At 40.1% G+C, this 16538-nt stretch overlaps 1 protein-coding gene across 2 annotated transcripts in view; it reads left to right on the top strand.

Moving 5' to 3' along the window:
- The window catches only part of EFR3A (EFR3 homolog A), a 98493-nt gene that overhangs the window by 56442 nt on the left and 25513 nt on the right, over positions 1-16538 (top strand). For both annotated transcript variants that reach the window (XM_067467281.1, XM_067467282.1), the window contains 8 exons: positions 847-925; positions 3052-3187; positions 3290-3454; positions 6738-6852; positions 8153-8204; positions 11553-11725; positions 12542-12617; positions 15385-15546. In XM_067467281.1, coding sequence (XP_067323382.1) covers positions 847-925; positions 3052-3187; positions 3290-3454; positions 6738-6852; positions 8153-8204; positions 11553-11725; positions 12542-12617; positions 15385-15546 — 958 coding nt within the window. The remainder of the gene's footprint in view (positions 1-846; positions 926-3051; positions 3188-3289; positions 3455-6737; positions 6853-8152; positions 8205-11552; positions 11726-12541; positions 12618-15384; positions 15547-16538) is intronic.

Raw genomic sequence — 16538 nt, 5'->3', positions numbered from 1 at the left:
CCATCCAGCCATAGATATAGAGATATATGGTTCACATACACACAAGTATAATGTCATAGATTTGAAAGGGACTCCTAAAGAAGGACAATGATATGTTTCATGTTCCAGGGTGGGCAAACCAGACCCTCTCCACATCAACACTGACAAAGAAACAGTAAGAAATACTTTTTACCCACAAGCATCAAGACAGTACATACATTAGAAACCAACACTTTCTAATTACTTTATTTTCCAGATCAACAGACTGGGCCACAGCAACGCATTGCAGGGGACAGCTAGTAGTTTATAGAATTGGATCACAAAATGTATGTGTCCCACCACTTTGTTAAGTTCCTCTTTGAAATTTCCAGTCATATCAATAACTTGCATCAGCACTATGACTTATAGAATTGGGTCACAAGGTGTATGTGTTCCACCATTTTGTAAAGTTCCTCTTTTGGGTTGCAACTCTCAGGTTACCTGACAATGATTCTGACTGGGACTGTTTGAGGTTTGCCACCCAAAAAACCAACTAACAAACAAAAACAAATGCATTCACAATTTCTAATAGCCCTTGGAGCATAGTGTAGTGGTTGAGCATTGGGCTATGACTCTGATGACCAGGGTTCAATTCCCTACTCGGCTATGAAACCCACCGTATGAACATATGTGGGTCATACACATATGGAAGTCCTATCATAGGGTTCTCTTAGGATTACAATTTGTGGGAAATGAATTCAAGGCACACAAAACAACTTACAAAGGTTTAGGTTCCCTTGATTCAAAAGCTCATTTTAAATGGTCACTTGAACTCGGAGGTTGATCCAAGTGTGATGTCATTTATTGTTTACTATTTTGTTTTCTTAGACATTTAGACCATCACAGACTCTGGGATCCCAATGAGTTTGCTGTCTCCATTTTCAAAATCATCATGTATTCTATACAGGTAGGTTTTTATTTTCTAATTTTATCATTTTGAACAAAAACAAAATAAAAAGTCATATGCTTTTGAATATGCACCAATGGCTAATCAGTAGCAGGTAGCATGGTATTCCTTCCTGATGGATACATAACTATAAATAGATATGGATGTCTCGGATGCTTCTGCAAAGACACTTTGAACCAAAGATACTGTATAATTGCTACATTTATTTTCCTGGTACAGAAACCAGGGACAGGCTTATTATTAGGAAGAATGAGGCAGTTAGTCCAGGCACCAGATGGTGAGATAGAAGACAAAAGTATATGTAATCCCTAAAAATTCATATTGCCTTCTAATATGCCAGAAAATGTGGCCCTATCAGCATTCAGATACCAATCTGTCCAATTATAGTATTGTTGTTGTTTATTCGTTCATTTGCTTCATGACCTCATGGACCAACTCATGCCAGAGCTCCCTGTCAGCCATCACCACCCCCAACTCCTTCAAGTATAGTATACGGATGAAGAAACAACTTACTAGACATGTGCACAGATCCATTTTTAGCTTGTCCCTTTGGCCATTCGGCTTATCTGTTTTGTTTGGGTGCCCAAAATGGGCCATCCTTCATGGATTCCCATCTGCAAAGGGACGACATGGCAGCCAATCATGGCTTCTCCTCCCCTATTCGGCATCACAGTTGAATATTTTTTTTATTTTCCTGATTTTATTTATTTAGTGGAACTAACTGGGAATTGGGAACCTGGTGTTAAAGTGGTGTCAGTGGGTTAGTTGTTGAGCTACAACAATTAAAATGGTATCAAGCTAGTTTGGGCAACAGATTTAAAAACAGCATTAAAAGATTCTTCAAAACACAGTAAAATAATAAAACGCTTCATTAAAAGCTCTTTATCAACCACATACAGTAAAAACAAAGTCTTTCTCATCAGGGCCAGCTGGACCTCTTAGGTAATGAATTTCCATAACTAAGTACACAACTAACATGCACCATTGTGCTCTATGAGAGCTACTGTAGGGCTGCCCTTGGGAAGTGAGCAAAAGCTGCCATTGATGCAAAAATATAGCAGCCCCCATTTTAAATAGAATGAGGTGCCTCGAGCACATAACACTTACTGCGCCTCTCAGTCATCTTCTTGACATGAGGAAAGGTTTTGGTTTTCCATCTTTAAAGCTCTCATAGCCTGGAGTCTGAATTACTGAATAGCATGCCTATTTTCCTATGAGCCTTTACTCACGTTTAGCAAATTCAAGTCACCTGGCGGAGATTATTTTCTGCCTGCCAACTTCTCATGAAGCCATTTTGTTAAATTGTACTGGTCCATTTTTATGTCAAGTTTTTTAGTGACTCCATCCTTGCTCCATATTTGTTTACAGATAGAAAAGGAGATTAACCTTGCTGCATTATTTATTTATTTACTTACTTGTTTATTATTTACAGTATTTATATTCTGCTCTTCTCACCCCACAGGGGACTCAGGGTGAATCACAATGCACAAAGACATTGCAAACATTCAATGCCATAGACACACAACATATATAGACAGAGACACGGGCTATTTAACTTTCCAGCTTCATGAGGATATGCTTTTTGAATTCCGGCCACTGGGGAAGCTGTCGCTTCACCATCCACTTGTGACACCGATTGAGTACTTTCTTATTCTTTTACACACTGCTGGAGGGGTATTTATGGTGTCATAAATTAGTTAAAATATCCTCCCTGCATAAGCAGTACCTAAATTTCCTACTTGACAGATGCAACTGTCTTTCGAGCTGCACAGGTCAACAGCAAGCAAGACAAATGGCCAGAAGCTCACTCCGACCCGGGCTGGTTTCGAATTCATAACCTCTTGGCCAATAGTGATTTTAATGCAGCTGACTCCCAACCAGCTGTGCCAAACCCAGCATCTCAGACAAGAGTGGCAGGAAGTGAAAGAAAGGGAGACATAATTGTGTGCAACCAAAGCATATTTACTGAAGTTCAGCCTTTTTTAGACACTTTGTCCAGGAAATAGTACTGGGAGTTCTGAAAAAGAAAAAGGAGTGAAAAGGCAGATAATGATAATGAATAAGAATCAGGTGCTTCTTTCAAAACACTTGGCAATGAGAACCTAATAGGAATTTCAATTTCCCAGGCACAGTATTCTCATCATGTAATCCAGGAAATTTTGGCACACCTGGATGCTCGCAAAAGAGATTTCCCCCGAGTCCGAGCAGGTATCATTCAAGCCCTGTTACAAGCAGTTGCGATTGCTGCAAAGGGATCCATTGGTGAGTTGGAATAGTCAACCCTTTCCTTTGCCTTGATTTGGTTTTTTTTTTTTAAAAAAAAAAAATCCAAATGTTAAAGACATTATTTTGGTTTCTCCACAGGCCCAACAGTCTTAGAAGTGTTCAACACTTTGCTGAAGCACCTACGTTTCAGTGTTGATTTTGAATTAAGTGACCGACGCAGCTCAATAAGCAGTGGCAGCTTTACTACAAGCACCAAGGAAAACGATGAGAGAATTGTCCAGAATGCTATTATTCAAACTATTGGTGAGTGAGCCTTGTCTGTATAACCACTGTTATTGATCTTCAGTTGTATCATCAAACAGGTTATAGGCTGCCTTTCGGGTCCCTTACAATTCTGTTGGGATGGTTAGAGAAAGAGAAGGTTCCCAGTTCATAATATTAATTGACAGGCCTTTTGGATTGAGAGGTGGGTAACCACAGTAAGTCTGTGAGCCAATGAGAGAAATGACAACTACGGGCAGTCCTAGGTTACAAATATCTGACTTACATACAACTTATAGTTACAAATGAGGGTGAGACAACAAGAAATTAGAGATCTACCCCTAGGAAGGGAAATAATAACTATTTCACTCTTGAAATAGTTATTATAGGGAAAGATTTGTCTCCACGGAAGCTTTCTCACCAATCCTTGTTTCTACAATAATGTTGGAATTCAGCCTGTGTTTGTGTTTCAGGATCAAGGTGCTTCTGATGTGGGGAATGATGTCACTCAGGGTCAAGATGGAGATGGTTTGGTCAATAATATTAATGCAGAGAATGACATAGGGACACCAGTTCAAAGGGTAGTTCCCCATGAGAATGTTCCTACAGGGTCTAGAGATGATAGTTTACTCCCTGAATCAGAGAGTTCCCAAGATTTGAGGTTTGAAACAGCTTGACACCTGGAGAAAATAATGAGCAGAAAAATAACGAGCACATAGACGGCTGAAATTTAGCCAAAACAGACAGCTCAGCCAAGACCTCTGCTGTTCTACTAGGCTTCGAGAGATAAAGGCGAGAAGCAGTCAAGGAAAACAAAACGAATATCTGGGTGTTGGGATATAAAGTTCTCACGAGGGAAAAAATAGTCAGATGAAGCATCATTTCAGAATCCCGCTAAGTCCTAGTTCTTGTTCTATGGAAGCCTTGCTTGGAAGATTCATGTTAAGGATTTCTTGTTCATGGTTTGACTCTTGGTCTCTTGGGATTGTATACTCATGCTGTGGTTTAATGCTTTCCTGGTTCTTTGGATTTTATTACAAAAGTCTGAACTTTGCTTTCGAACTTTGCTGAACCCTGCCTTGAAATACTTTGTTCCTCCTTATCTTCCTACCTTATTGGGACTTATTTGCCTTCTTAAAGCATATCTTTTTACCTTGCTGTTTTTAATTATCGTCAATAAAAAGGATTGTTTTCTTGCTCAGTGTGTGGTGTTCTAAAGTCAGAGAGTTATTCCTGTTCTGGAGTGCAACAAATAAGCCATTTAAAAAAAATCTAGTTATCCCAAGAACAGAAAGTGAGGTGAAATTTATTTATTTATTTATTTTACAGTATTTATATTCCGCCCTTCTCACCCTTCAGGGGACTCAGGACATATTACAATGCACATATACATGGCAAACATTCAATGCCATTTAGACATATAACATATATAGATAGACACAGAGGCAATTTAACATACTAGTTTTTCCAGCTTCATGAGGGTATGCTCGGTTCTGGCCACAGGGGAAACTGCTGCTTCACCGTCCACTTGTGACTTGGGTCCGTTGATGGAGTACTTCCTCATTCTTCTGCATGCTGTTGGAAGGTTTTATGGTGTCATAAATTATTTAAATTAGTCTCCCCACATAAAGAGTTTTCTACTTGACGGATGCAACTGTCTTTTGGGCTGCATAGGTCAACAGCAAGCTAGACTATTAATGGTCAGGAGCTTACTCTGACCCAGGCTAGTTTCGAACTCATGACGTCTCGGTCAGTAGTGATTTAATGCAGCTGGCTACTAACTAACTGCACCACAGCCTGATTAGGGCACAGGCAGCAAAACAAATAACACAGGGGGGTTTACTGTCTGTCTGCCTGTCTATAGTTGGAGTTACACTTAAAAATGTACCTGTTCTGCCTTACATACAAATTCAGCTTTCAAACAAACCTACGAAACCTATCTTATTCATAACTTGGGGACTGCTTGTAATCCAAATTCAGATCTTTGGAATAATATTTGTGTTACTACCGCCATCATATTAAAAAGTTTAGGGGGACCCTATAGTCTATTTCAAAGGGTTCTGCTATAAGCGTCAAGAAGAGGCAATTTTTTTTTTTGGCTGGAAAAAAAAACACCTTGCAAAGTCTGGTTTGATTGAGGGCTTCGAAAGCACCCTTGGGCTCCTGCATCAGTTTAGGAGGTGATAGCTGAAGTAAGCATTGTTAAGCATTTTTATTTGATGGTATTAACTATTTTGTATGTACTTTACTTTGCTTTATTGTAATTATTTGGGCGTGGCCTCATGTTAGCTGCCCTGAGTCCCTTCGGGGAGATGGTGGCAGGGTATAAATAAAGTATTATTATTGTTATTATTCTGACATGACAACGTATCATGAACAACATTGCTATGTAAATTAGCACAGGTTTTAAATGATTAGTTTTTGGAGGATTGGCTCTTGGCTCTTATTTTTGTTCATACTTTTCGTGTTGAGAAACTGCAAGTCACTTCTGGTGTGAGAGAATTGGCTGTCTACAAGGATGTTGCCTAGGGGATACCCAGATGTTTTGATGTTTTGCCATCCTTGTGGGAGGCTTCGCTCATGTCCCTGCATGGGGAGCTGGAGCTGACAGAGAGAGCTCATCCACTCTCTCCCTGGATTCGAACCTGCACGCTGCAGTTACGCAATGGATTTTCATCTGTGTGTATTGAACATTAGTCTACAATGATATTTAGTATAGGAGTTACATAAGATAATTCTGCTAGTGGATATCTCTTGGGAAATCATATTATGATTAAAAATGATTAAATTTTGAAAAGACAGTAAAATCAAGTTTAACAATAAAATGACAATAAAAACAATAAGGCATTTAAATGAAAATTGCTTCACTCTTTATGACTGATTGGTTTACAAATGAATGAATATGCAAATTGTCTTTTTAAAGCTAGAAATGGAATTAGGTTCAAGGGAGCTTGTTAAATTGTGATAATAATAGATGTTCATTAGCATCTTTTTGGATATATTTTTAAAGGTTGGTTGAATATATATTTATTAAACTATTTTCTTTTGGTTTAGGGAAAGAGATGTATTCTTTCTTTGGGTTGTTGTAGGTTTTTTCGGGCTGTATGACCATGGTCTAGAGGCATTCTCTCCTGACATTTCGCCTGCATCTATGGCAAACTACCTCTGAGGATGCTTGCTATAGATGCAGGCGAAACGTCAGGAGAGAATGCCTCTAGACCATGGCCATACAGCCCGAAAAAACTTACAACAACCCAGTGATTCCGGCCATGAAAGCCTTCGACAATATTCTTTCTTTTTTCTTCATCTCTCCCATTCCGTCTAGGATTCTTTGGAAGCAACCTGCCAGACTACCATCGGTCGGAAATTATGATGTTCATTATGGGGAAAGTCCCTGTTCTTGGGGCAACGTCTCATACTCTGGACACCAGCCAACTTGGGTGAGTTCTATTTACTCCATATTTTGGACTTCTTGTGTTCAGGTTGCTTCTAGAATAGTGTTGGGTGGTGCAGAAAGCACAGATGTAGTTGATACTTGTCATGTCCTTCATTCTTACTACACTGGACAGTTTCTGGAACGCACAGCTTTGTCCTCCACCAGTCTGTTTTGTACACTCCAAGGTAGCCAAGTACTCTCAGGTTAGGTGTGAGATACTCCCTTTCTTGTCATTAGTATTGAAGAAATAGTCAATGTGCAGTGGTAGTCCAGGCGTCTTGTACTGAAGGAATGAAATGCACCATGTTTTTCATTGCGCCGGACAGCAAAGTGTTCTACAATGGCCCTGGAGACATCTGTGGAGCTTGTTTCCAAAAGGTTCCTAATCCTTCTGAACAAATTTTACAGGAGCTGAAAAAAACATGCAGAAAATATGCATTCTTTTGCTGTAAAATCCATTTTTCCAAGGCCTGTACTGAAGTGATTTGATATATTTGGATAGTTTTGATCTCTATCTAATTTGTCCGGTTTCTCTCTTTTAAATGTTCTTTTTAACATATGGTGATGTTTTAATTAATGTTTAACTGTGTTTTTATTGTTGTTGTTGGCATCTAATGGTTGTCAGTTGTAAGCTGCCCTGAGTCCCCTCTAGGGAGGGTGTTCCAGAGTTCAGGGGCCACCACGAAGAAGGCTCTCTCCCTTGACACCACCAACCATGCTCGTGACAGTGGTGGAAGTGAGAGGAGGAAGAGCTAGCACCATTTCATAGGGGGAGATGTGATCACTAAGATCGGCAGGGGCCAAACCATTTAGGGGTTTGTTGGTCATAACCTGTACCTTGAATTGGGACTGGAAACTTAACAGCAACCAGTGGAGCTGCTTTAATAGGAGCATCGTTGTTTCGGTCCATTATCCTGAATTTCTTTTCTAATATCCCTTCTCTTTTATGGAGAGAGGAGGATGCACCAACGTCAGATCCCTTCACAAAAGGCAGAACCAGTAGTTTTAGCTGATACTGAAATTTGTTCATTCTCAGAGATATTCTGTGAAATACATTATTAATATTCCCAGTCCAAACAGCAGGATTTTAGACTTGAAACATTCTGGTTTGTTTTTAATTAAAAGTGTATGAAGCTTCGTTCTTTAAGGGAAAAAAACTTACTATAGTGCCTTTCAACATTTAAATACAAATGTGCACCCATTGTATTCCAATTTAATCTCCCTAAGGAATTGCATTTAGTATTGTTGGGGGAAAGTGTTGATCAACATTAATGCAGACTTTTGTTTTATTCGTTTGCTTTTAGGGATTTGGGAACCAGGCGAATTCAGATCATGTTGCTGAGATCACTACTGATGGTAAGACTTTTTTTATAACAAAGGCAATAGATTTTACTTTTTTTTAAAAAAACAAACAAACTATTTTCATAGACCGTCAACAGAATAGTCATTTCTCTAAATTTTAAGTATGAAAAAAGTTGGCATTTCCCATGAGAAAATGATATATTTTCCTTGAGAACAATTCAAGTCTGATAGTTATTTGACTGATTACTTGTGCCAAATGAGGATGAATCAAATAGCAAGCAAATTTATTATGAAACAGTGTTGAGTCATGAGCTACCAGCGTAGGCATTTGCTGTTCTAGTACAATGGACCTTCCTGATCCACAAGCTCCCGATCCATGTTTTCAACTGAAATATGGATTGTTGCAGGCCATGCCTAAAATGGGGCCAAAGTGCATGTGCATGGTCTGATGTGGACACATGCATTATCATCTGCATGATTTGCTGTGTGTTCCTGGAACAGAACTCCTGTGGATCCAGATGGTCCAATGTACACATCTATGTTAGTCATTAATTTCAACTTTTGAAATTTGTGGGTTTTTAATGGGACATTGTCTGTTAGTGATTTGAATACTGCACAACAGTATAGACATATATCTGGGTTGCATGGGGCATGGCCATTCCTTGGGGCTTTCATAGAGAGGAAAGTGCAGGTTCATTCTCTGTTGTCCCAGAGGGTATGACCAGGTGTTGTTCTGTTGCGCGCTGGGCCTGTAAAGAATTTCCTTTAGAACAGGACGTGCAACCTTTGTCCAGCGGGAAGCCAGGGGGCCCAAGGAGAAGTTCTCAGAGGTTTTCTACCGCAAATGATCTTCAGATGGCTTGTGAAGTATAACAAAGTCTTTTATTAATGAACAATCAAACAGAAACTTCTCTTGTCTTCAGAAAGTTAAACAAATGCTTCCACGTTTTATGCAACTGGTGACTTCCTAATCTTGCCCACGAAGGACAGGCAACTGTCTTCAATAACTTCTTCTTTACTTTAAATGGAAAATCCCCTTTTTAACTTCTCCCAGGCTGATTGTAATCTAACCCTTACTGATGTGGGCTCCACTACTGGGTCGAACTGCTTCTCGAACGCCAAGTGGACCTACCAGTAAAGGCTTAGATGTTCTCCAGCTGGAGTTCTTTGGTCTTTAGGGCTGTTTCCCTGGAAATCTTTGGACACTCTTAAGACTGTTTTCCCTCGGAAAGTCTTGGATGCTCTTAAGACTGTTTTCCCCCTGGAAAGTCTTAAGGGTTGAAGCTTTTGTACAAGGGAAGCTTGCACACGGCCTGTACATTAGCTTTCCTTGCTGAGACTAACTAAAAATGGCTCCCTTCCCTTCCCAATTGTCCTGAGCAAGGAGCGGGATCAAAACTTAACGATGATGGACAGGTGCCTTGCCCTATGACTGCAACCAAAGGAAGCCACCTATCTGCAGAGTCCCTGAAACCTTGGGCTGCAAGCAAACATTTAATACAAAGCAAATAAAGTTGGAGCTCCTGGTACAGCCGTACCAGCACAGGTGTAATATTTTAAGTTATAGGAAGGTAGATTTTGATGGAACATTAGTAGAAATTTGGTAATAAGAGCAGTTGGCAACGGAGCCTTCTACCTAGAATGTTGATTAAGCCTCTGGACCACTTCAAAAAAGAGGGTAAAGTTTTTTCACTAAGCAGGGGGTTTGATTTTACGGCCTATGAGACCCCTTCTAACTCTGATTCCATGATTCTCCCATTAGTAAAATCCAATTCAAAGTGCAGGTTATCACCTACAAAGCCCTAAACTGTTTGGGACCCACCTACCTTCATGACCATATCTCTCTCCATGAAACAACCCGAGCTCTTCGATCTTCGGGGAAGGCCCTCCTTTCACCCCTGCTAGTTTCACAGACTCGTCTTGTGGGTACAAGGGAGAAAGCCTTCTCCTCTGTGGTCCCCCGACTCTGGAACATATTGCCCGGAGAGATTAGGAAAGCCCCCATCTTAGAAACCTTTAAAAAGAATCTCAAAACCTGGCTCTTCTGTTGCGCCTTCGGAGAGTAGCCACACAACTTTACACTATTGCTCCCCTCAACATTTTTGCCCTTGGAGTACATTTCCCTCCTTGTATGAAGGCATGTTTTTACAACCCCATTTCTTCATGAGCTCTCCCTCACAAATAATCTGCTCCTTTTTTATCTCACCTTGAGTTTTTAACATTTTATTGTTGAAGGCTTTCATGGCTGGAATCGCTGGGTTGTTGTAGGTTTTTTCGGGCTATATGGCCATGTTCTAGAGGCATTTCTCCTGAAGTTTCGCCTGCATCTATGACAAGCATGCTCAGAGGTAGTAAGGTCTGTTGGAACTAGGAAAAAAGGTTTATATATCTGTGGAATTTTAACATTTTATTTTGCACATGCGGCCCGCTCATTGTCATTAGGATTGTTCATTGCATTCATGTGTTTTATGTATATTGCTTATTGTATTCATATGTTTTATGTATTTTATTGCGTTTTTGTTTGTGTTTTGTTTTTTTATTTTATTGTAATTTGCTGTTTGGGCTTGGCCTCATGTAAACCACCCTGAGTCCCCGTTGGGGGAGATGGTGGTGGGGTATTAATAAAGATTATTATTATTATTATTATTATTATTATTATTATTATTATTGCACTTTTCAGTTGTTTTTCTGCCTCTTAGAAATTGGTTTGCTGTGAGTTTTCCAGGCTGTTTGGCCATGTTCTAGAAGCATTCTCTCCTGACATTTCACCCACATCTATGGCAGGCATCCTCAGAGGTTGAGCGGTCCCCTCAACCTCTGAGGATGCCTGCCATAGACGTGGGTGAAATGTCAGGAGAAAATGCTTCTGGAACATGGCCAAACAGCCTGGAAAACTCACAGCATTCTCCTCTGACATTTCACACACATCTATGGCAGGTATCCTCAGAGGTTGAGGGGACCCCTCAACCTCTGAGGATGCCTGCCATAAACGTGGGTGAAATGTCAGGAGAAAATGCTTCTGGAACATGGCCAAACAGCCTGGAAAACTCACAGCATTCTCTTCTGACATTTCACACACATCTATGGCAGGCATCCTCAGAGGTTGAGGGGACCCCTCAACCTCTGAGGATGCCTGCCATAGATGTGGGTGAAATGTCCGGAGAGAATGCTTCTAGAACATGGCCAAACAGCCCGGAAAACTCACAGCAATCCAGGGCCTCCAGCCATAAAGCCTTCGACAGCACATTTTAGAAATTGATAATAAAATCATGCTGAAAGATTTACAAATGCCTGGAGAAGTGTTTTCTCTAGGAAGGTCTAGGTCCTCCAGTCTGAACCTCTGATCAATCTCCAGTAGGAGTATTGCTTTGGTAATTAATATTTACCTTCTCTGCCAATCAGGTGACTACAGGATATAGTGCCAAGTCCATTGCTGCTGCTCTCCCTGCTCCTTTCCTGGACCCTTTGCTGTCCCCTTCTCTCATGGATGACTCCGAACTAAGACAACTGGTCCTTGAAATACTGCATAACCTTATCGATCGGCATGACAACAGAGCAAAGCTCCGAGGAATAAGGTTAATCTTTTTCATTAGATGGAACTTCTGTTGAGGCCTGATGAAATTCATCTCAATGTAATATAGGGATTACATCAATAGAATGAAGGGATCCCTGTGGCAAATGCTTGAATAGGTGGCATGAACAATCCATCTGCTCAAGCAAGTTTTCTCAAACTCTGAAACTCGTGTCCTAAAGGTTTGTTATTGTGCTTGCAGCTATTTCCCATGCACGCACAGTTCTTTGCATCCAGCACCGTAGAGTAAGATGCTTTCATGGGACTGTACTTTTCTCTGGTTGAGAAAAGTTCCCCTTCTAGATTACCTCCTACAAAACTGGCAACTAATTATGCATGACAGACGAATGTAATTTAGCAGATGGTTTCCTGGCTGGAATCAATGCATGGTACTAAACGGAGACCGTTTTCTGCAACTTTGCCATGGTTCATTTTTCCAGTGGGGGAAAAACAAAACAAATACAGGAATGCCACAATTGAACTTACTGGATCATTTCATTCCCCAGCTGCATAATACTGAATGTATCTCTTCTAAGTTGGTTTAATTAAGATTGTAATTATATTTCTGTTTAGTACAAAACAGGTTTTGTCCGAAATGAAATATTATACTTCTGCTGAATCATAATTACATATGATTCCATCTTTTAAACTAGACATTGGGTGTAATTAAAATGAAAATTACTTCAGAAATGTCTAAATAGATGGAATATGCTTTCCAGTGCGCTTCTCATTCCCACCTACTGAGAAGTATTATGTTTTATAAATTATAATTATGGAAGGCTGTTTTACAACACTGACTGACTGATTTCTTTTTGCCTAGAATAATCCCTGATGTTTCAGATCTGAAGATAAAACGAGACAAAATTTCAAGGCAAGATGTGAATTTCATCAAAAAGGTAATCATATTACATTAATTTGTGATAATAGTCTGCATGTCAGGTGATGATTGTGAAAGCAGACAGAAGAAGCACAGTGCCCTTAATACAATGATGCAATGAAAAATGTGGCATTTAATTTGTGGTAGATTACTGCTGTGTGCTGGTACGTCTGTACCAGGAGCTCCAACTTTATTTTCTTTCTATTAAGTGTTTGCATGCAGGGATTCTGCAAAAAGGTGGCTTCCTTTGGTTTGCAGTCATAGGGCAAGCCACTTGTCTATCATTGTTAAGTTTGGATCCGCCTCTTCTCCCAGGGAGATGGGAAGGGAAGAGGGAGCCATTTTTAGTTAGTCTTAGTGAGACATAGTGCCTTACAGCGTCTGAGGGAAACAGCCCTAAAGTCTCTAAGAAATTCCAGAGGGAAAACAGCTTTACAGACCCAGAGAACTCCAGCTGGAGAATCTGCAAGCCTTTACTGGTAGGTCTACTCAGTGCTCAAGACGCAGTTTGAATCCAGTAGTAGGATCAGTAAGAATTAGATTATAGTCAGCCTGGAAGAGGTTAAAAAAGGGCCCTGTGCAGAAGTCATTGATACTATGTATATGTTTAACTGTTAGAATATATTTGTGTTGGTAACAGTAGCTGAAACTAGAGTTAACTGGTTGTATCCACGGTGAGGTTGCCAAGGAGACCAGGCAGGAGAGTGAGAAGTGGGCGGAGCCAAGCAAGAAAATGTTATGTGCGTCTTTGGAAAAGGAAGTGTTGAGAATTGACAGTGGAAAGGAGCAGTCGGAGTTGGCAGTTGAGAGTGGAGAGTGGAGAGTCAGTGTGTGTGAAAAGCTGGAGGTTTTCAGTCTAGGAAGGTTGAAGGGAGAAACCTAGCCAGTTTCTTTAGTTAAAGTAGACTAAAGGAAGCTCGTTAAGATCACTAGTCAGGGAAGGACTAGAGGTCAGGGATTTGATCAAGAAAAGATCAAATTGGAAGGCTATTCACATTAGGAAACATTGCTTATTAAAGTGCTTCACCTCAGTAAAAGTTAATCACAAGTTGTGTCATCTAGAAGAGTAGACTATATTGCAAACCAAGTGTTATTCAAAGTTCTATAAGTTATTCAAAGTTATTTAACAGCCTGCAACCATACGCTTTGTACATAATAAACTTGTTAACTTTTGTTGAAGACCGTCTCATCTCCATTAATCTGTGTCTGTGGAGCCAGATCTCATCGGTGGTACCTCCAATACCTCACGTTGGTGGCAGTTACCTTAATTTACAAGTAATAATTGGCCTACCCTATAACAAATTCTTATACACAATTGAGGCCGGAGATTAATTACATCCATAATCATCCACACCTGTATAATTGGTGGCAGAATTTAAGAACGGTCTGTACAATTGGTGACAGCGGGTGGGATCTTTAAACTTAAAAATCCCTATACCCTTTCTATTGTTGGAATTGCACCTGCACAGGCCCGAATTGGTTTGAACAAAAATTATTTGTAATATTCGGTGGTCTGTTTCATATAATCTCCTAAATGGGTAGGAGGGAACTGAAAGGCTTGGTGAAATGGATTAAGAGAACTGGATTTTATCAGCTACTGAATAGATTTAAGTCTGCAATATACCTGAGGCAACAGTTTGCTACTGGGCTCCTGAAAAAGATGGGATTATTGCAATGGCCTTTTCTCCTTCCCTGGCAGCAGCAGCTGCTGGAAACTTTTGGAAAGTTTCCTAGACTCTTACTCGAGAGAGGGACCTGCTGGAGAACTCACTTTCCAATGCATCACTTGCACGGGGCAGGCATTGAAAAGTCTCTGAGTTTTTCTTGAAGCATAATGGGAGTCAAAGTTTTTTTTCTGTTTCTCAGCCAATAAAAAAGCCTGGTTGTGTCCATGTTCTGATTGGCTGAGAATGGACACAACCGGCAACTATAATTCTCAGAATCCTCTCTTGCGGTTTGTCTTATTTTTAAAAAATGTTATGGTTAAAGCTTAAAATAATAATAAAAAATTGGAAGATTAGTGAATTGTTTTGAAATTTGGCAGGCCTGCAGTTGTAAATGGGATCTAAAACTGAGGCAGTTTTCATGCAGATAGGCCTTAAAATGGCTGAGAATTGAGCCTTTAAAATTTCACATTGTAGCCAATGGACCAAATTTTTGCTGAATGAAAACAGCTATACCCCTCCCGATTTGAATAACTTCCTGGTTAACCAAATGAGGGATTAGCTGAAAATGGACCCTGAAACGGCATGTCTTTTGGTCAAATTACACAACTCTAGTACTAGAGAGTGATATGTGTTCTTGTTCTAAATAAGCTAAGTGTAAAGTCTTAACTATGATACGACTCCTGCATCTGCAGGACTGGTGTCAGCAGTTTAATTTGATCACATTCAAAAATGGATGTTCTCTCTAGACATTTTCTAAGTCCTCCAGCACAATTCTGTGAAATATTTCCAGCAGTAGAAGGACCTAGAATTGCTAGAAAAGTGTTCTCTCTAGACATTTTCTAGTGCAATTCTGTAGTATTCTTATGCCACATTGTGGCCATGTTGAAGAACCTAAAATGCTAGAGATGTTGACATTTTGTACACTCTTCAGTGTCCTTCTATGATATGGGTTGCTGGAGGTGGTTCCTTTTAACAGAATTTGCTATTATCTGTGGATTTATGTTTCCTCTGTAAGGGATTGGATTCTCTTTGAATAAGTGGATTCCTACCTTATATCCTCCTCCATCGACCTAACTTTAAATAAACAGTAGCCTTTCCCCCTCTTTCTCCTCTTTTTAGCATGGGCAGCAATTGTACAGGCATGTCTACTTAGGATGTAAGGAGGAAGACAACATCCAAAAGAATTTTGAGTTGTTATATACCACTCTGGCTCTCATCACCATTGAATTAGCCAATGAAGAAGTGGTCATTGACCTCATCAGAGTGGCCATTGCACTACAGGTGAGACTTTTCAAGTGTATCTGGATGTGTTTGTGGAGCCTTGATATGTCTAGAGATTATGTCTAATCAGAAATTGGGTTGATGTTAAGGGAAAAAAAGGAATGAGTTATACCTCACACCATTAACAAGTTTGCAGACGAGAAAAAATTGGGAGGGATAGCTAATAGCCTGTAAAACCTTTCTCTTCCGACAACCTTTCGATGGGTGAATAACTCAGGACTATGTCTGTTCTTGTTTTATTGTATTTTAAAGTTAATTGTATTGTTTTAATCTACTGCTGTAAACCGCCCCGAGCCAAATTGGGAGTGGTGGTATACAAGTCTAATAAATAAATAAATAATACTCCAGAAAACAGGGGCAGAATTCAAAACGATCTTAACAGATTAGAGAGATGACTGGCCAAAACTGACAAAATGAAGTTCAACAGTGACAAATGCAAAATGTTGCACTTGGGCAGAAATAATGAAATGCAAAGATACAGAATGGGAGACGCATGGCTCGAGAGCAGTACGTGTGTAAAAGTTCTTGGAGTCCTCATGGACAACAAGTTAAACACGGGCCAACAATGTCATGTGTCAGCTAAAAAAGCCAATGGGATTTTGACCTGCATAAATAGGAGTATCGTAACTGGGTCCTGGGAAGTCATGCTACCCCTCTATTCTGCCTTGGTCAAACCACACCTGGAATCACATTGTGTCCAATTCTGGGCACTGCAATTGAAGGGAGATGCTGACAAGCTGGAATGTGTCCAGAGGAGGGCAACTAAAATGATCAAGGGTCTGGAGAACAAGTCCTGTGAGGAGTGGCTTAAAGAGCTGAACATGTTTAACCTCCAGAAAAGAAATCTGAGAGGAGACATGATGGTCATGTATAAATATGTGAGGGGAAGTTATAGGGAGAAGGGAGCAAGTTTGTTTTCAGCTGCCCTAGAGACCAGGACACAGAACAATAGCTTCAAAGTACAGGAAAAGAGATTCCAAGTAAACATTAGG

The sequence above is a fragment of the Anolis sagrei genome, chromosome 4 (assembly GCF_037176765.1).
Source record: "Anolis sagrei isolate rAnoSag1 chromosome 4, rAnoSag1.mat, whole genome shotgun sequence".
Lineage (NCBI taxonomy): Eukaryota > Metazoa > Chordata > Lepidosauria > Squamata > Dactyloidae > Anolis > Anolis sagrei.
This window is presented reverse-complemented; position numbering and strand designations above follow the sequence as displayed.